The following is a 4,400-nucleotide window of genomic DNA, read 5'->3' as shown; positions in this document are numbered from 1 at the left end:
ACAAAACCACCTTCATCATAGTAAAATTGGTCAAAAAATAAGTATATAAATAGTATGTATGTAAAAAAATTAATTAATATGAAACTTATTTGTAGATATGGTCTGTAAAACATAAAAATATAATTTAACAGTAAATTTTGCAAGAAAAATTACACCAAATAAAAGAAAAATTCAACAGTGTTAAAAAAATTAAATGACAAGTGTAGTATGGATTTACAGGAGTTCATACGTACCTAAACTTAAGTATACCGATCCGCGGTGATGAATAGTTTCACTTTCACCTAAACCAAATAACGATGATAAAGTTAAATGTTAGAAAATATAGATGCTAAATAGTTTTTTATTTTTATTAATAATATGCAGTGAATAATCTGGAATATTAGGAGATAATAATATTTTGGTGGAAAATTGAGAATTGAAAAGTATTGATTTAAATAAAAGATATAAAAATATTAATTATGTAACAATTTAACTATAAAATTGTTGATAATGTAATTAGGTTATATTAAAAAGTTTAGTTAACTAACAATTTGAAGATATCCCTTTAATAACTTCAATACAGCCTCCCGGAATGCAAGGATTGCCAACGAAACCGTCGTAGCAATTACATGTGCGACCTGAGTGACTCCGTTCCGAAGATGTGATATAACTGTTTTGGCAGTTATCAGGCAGTTCCAAACTTGAGTCCACAATCTCCCACGCAAGCACCGCGGTGAATTTTAAATTGGTTAAGTCTGCCAGCTCAGCACTCACCTTCTCCCAAACAGCTTCTTCTATAATCATCGCATAACTGCAGTCCGATTGGCTCCTATTCTTTCCTGCGAGCCTTTCAGAAGTAACGTTGAATTCTGAGAGGTACAAAGGCAACGAAGACTCACAGCAATATTTACCACTGCAATAATTGCCGGATATGCTGTGGAAGAAAATATCGTCGTTGCTGTCGCAAATCGATGCGCACGCGCCAACTTGGACGGCGTTTGAGAGTAGATATGTAACAAGGTTGCAGCCCATGGCCACGAATTTGTTTCTTTCTTGGGAGTACACAAAGGGGCTCCCTCTCAGGTGTATGTCTGGCTCAGAAATGACGAAATCGCGATGGCAGTTCAAAGTGAAGGTCGAGCTCCATATAGTAACCGTGCTGCGCAACGCATCGATGGAACTCACTTCCAGGTTTGTGGCTTTCAGGTGAGGGGTGAGAGTGGGAACGTTGTTCATGGATTTGGTCAAGCATTCTATTTCAAACCACTTACCCGCATAGCACGCGGGATCATTCATTCCAAACGGGTAAGGGATCTCAACTTCTCCACACATGGAATCACACTTCGGTGAGATTGTGATTTGTGCAGATTCCAGAGTATGTACGAAGCATAGAAATGTTAGTATGATATCAAACGCAAGTTGAAGAAACATTGCATGTGTTGTAGCAAAAGAATGCGTCCTGGAGTGATATTCCTCAGATCTTCTTGATGATGAGGGAGAATGCGCATTTCGTTTTCCTATAGTTTGGTGGATATTTATGTCACTTCGTTACGAGACATATAGACTATAGTCTATGGTATTTAATTTGCATGCCTGTCGCGTATAGAAAGAAGTTGTGATACAAATTTGTTAGGAATCCTTAGTTTTTCAACGCCTGTCTCATTACTCTCTCACTTTGCGTCTCTATTGCGGCGAAGTTTCTTGCATGGAAATTCAAACTCCCTAACCCTTTCTTCTTTTGTAATAAGGACTTGAGAATGAAGAAAAGTAAAATAAAAATGATAAATGAGAATGATTCAGACATTGAGTATGTATCGTTTTAATAATGGTTTATTGGTGTATTCTCATTTGAAAAATTATAATATGTTTGGAGAAATTAGTTAAAAAGTAATTTTAAAGTAATAGAATTTTGTAGTTATGAGGCAGATCCAAGCTGCTTCTTCCGCAATCACCGCAAAGCTACACTTATGACTCGTGCTCTTTTTGAGGCTTTGAGGTTGCCGTTCCAGTTAGTTATGTTGCATTGTATTTCGAAACCCTTCCCTGCATGGCATGTGGGATCATTCATTCCAAACGGGTAAGGGGTCGATACGGATCCGCACGTTGAATTACAGTGTGGTGAAATTGTGATTGGCGCTGCAGATTCCGCAGGAGTATGTATGAAACATATTAATATCATGATATGAAATGCAACTTGCAACAACATTATTGTGTTATTTACTTATTTCTCCTTCTCTTTCGCTTTCTGAGGCAGAGGTGCATTTAGTTTCTATCTTATCTTCGTCGATTTTTCTTATATTTGTTTCGTGCAACACCCGGTCTTTGAGGTTTTAGAAAACTGGTCAATGTTGCAAAAAGTTGTGTTACGGCGAATGGGTTTGGAAATGATTTGTTGTTGGATTATTATTGGTTATTATTTTCAACACGCTCGCTCACTTCAACCTTCAAAGTTTGAATTATCATTCCATTTATATACAAAGGAATACTTAGATGATGACATTTTTATATAAAAATTTAAATATCATTATAAATTTTNNNTCCTGTTCCTGTGTCAATATGGCTAATTAATTATAAAACAACTATAATGAAGAATATATTATTTAACAACTTAATTCCAGGTTGATACAGCCAAAAGGCATTATGCGGAAATTTATTTTACATGAAAGAGATACAAATACAACTGAATAAATATACAACTGTAATTTTTTTTAGGAGCCAGTTTAATAAAAACACTAAAATTTTTTTTTTAAAGATGTTTATACATGTCATGTTATTATTGGACATCTTTATTAAATCGATTAATAATTTATTTTTTAATAAATCAGAATAAAATCGATATATTATAGCAACAATAATAAACACAAATATCTGTATTTTAATTATTAGACTCGGTTTAATCCAATCGAATTAAATAATCTAAACCGAATATCTTTAAATTTTTTTATAAAAAGATAAATTTATCTCTAACTTTTTATTTTGTGGACATTTAAATTCCTAAAAATTTAAAAATACAATTAGATCCCTAAAAAAATTGGGTTTATTGTTATTGTTATAAAAGAAAATCAGTTTTATTCTAAGTTATTAAGAAATTAAAAAATAACCGATTCATTAATACGTTCAATAATGCCCCACTTAAGCGTATTTACAAAAAGACCGAGTTGGTTCTTCCATCAAATACACAGAAATACAATTATCTTGAGTTCATATCTCCAACTAATAACTTATGTTACATAAATATGAACAGCAACTTAAGAAAATTTACCAATTACTGGGTAAGAATATGCATAACCTCTGACTCTGAGGTGTGTGTTATGTTGCTTGGACATATATCAGGAGCAGAATCTGCAAACCATGGATGGTGATATTCAATTGCGGGATGCTTAATTTCTTCATGATGATTTTGTTGTGCATTATTAGACTTCCTCTCCAATTTCCAGATTTCATCCAATTCTCTTGTGACTTCTTTCATAGTTGGCCTACTTTTCCCATTGAGCTCTAAGCATCTATATGCAAGATTCGCAACAGCAATTATGTGCTCTTTCTCCCCTTCTTTTATCACCCTATCATCGATTATGTCAAACATACGATCTTTCTCCATGAAAAGAACAAAATAGGAAGCCAAACTTTTCGCTTCGTTAGATCCTAAGAAGGATAACGGTTTTTGTCCTGTTAATAGTTCAAGAAGAACGACTCCAAAACTATAAACATCACTCTTTTCTGTCAATTGGCTAGTATGGAAGTATTCAGGATCCAAATATCCGAAAGTCCCTTGAACTACTGTGGTGATATGAGTATCTTCGATAGAGATCATTCTAGAAGCTCCAAAGTCAGCTACTTTTGCTCTGTACTTTCCATCCAACAAAATATTTGTTGACTTCACGTCTCTGTGATAGATTGGTTGAGAAGCAGCTGAATGTAAGTAAAACAAAGCTCCTGCAATCTCAGATGCAATTCTCAAACGCATATATCCCAAGTCATTGGCAAGTCCTCATTTTGGCCATGCAAATATTCATAAAGATTGCCATTAAGGTAAAGTGTTTAACTTTGTCAACATTAACTTCCCCGAAGATATCCTTTTTTAATTCTAGCAGGACACCTCCGTTCTTTCTGTAGTTTTTTCCCATGCGGTTCTTTACTATTCTTCTCCTTACAACTTCATAAACCGGCCATGAAACACAGAGTAGTAAAATGACAGATCCAACACTCGAGAAAACACCTAACAAATTTGGCACATTAGTATATAAGATATTACGTACTTTGTCCGACTCAACAAAAGAAAAAAAAGAAACAAGTTGCATGCGCCAGTAATTTTTACTCAATACTTAGCTAACAAAAATGTTTTTTTTTTTAATTTTAGATATTAAATACTAAATTTTAAATTATAAAGTTTAATAATACAAAATCAAATATTAATCTAAAAT

General features: G+C 33.6%; 1 protein-coding gene and 1 pseudogene across 1 annotated transcript in view; both read right to left on the bottom strand.

Moving 5' to 3' along the window:
* The window catches only part of LOC107638963 (wall-associated receptor kinase-like 22), a 4,335-nt gene extending 2,599 nt beyond the window's left edge, over positions 1–1,736 (bottom strand). The window contains exons 1-2 of the mRNA XM_016342361.2: positions 528–1,736; positions 234–281 (exon numbers count right to left, since the gene is read on the bottom strand). Coding sequence (XP_016197847.1) covers positions 234–281; positions 528–1,410 — 931 coding nt within the window. The 5' untranslated portion in view covers positions 1,411–1,736. The remainder of the gene's footprint in view (positions 1–233; positions 282–527) is intronic.
* LOC107636103 overlaps positions 3,103–4,400 on the bottom strand; it is a 5,745-nt pseudogene continuing 4,447 nt past the window's right edge.

Source organism: Arachis ipaensis, chromosome B04, assembly GCF_000816755.2.
Source record: "Arachis ipaensis cultivar K30076 chromosome B04, Araip1.1, whole genome shotgun sequence".
Classification (NCBI taxonomy): domain Eukaryota; kingdom Viridiplantae; phylum Streptophyta; class Magnoliopsida; order Fabales; family Fabaceae; genus Arachis; species Arachis ipaensis.
This window is presented reverse-complemented; position numbering and strand designations above follow the sequence as displayed.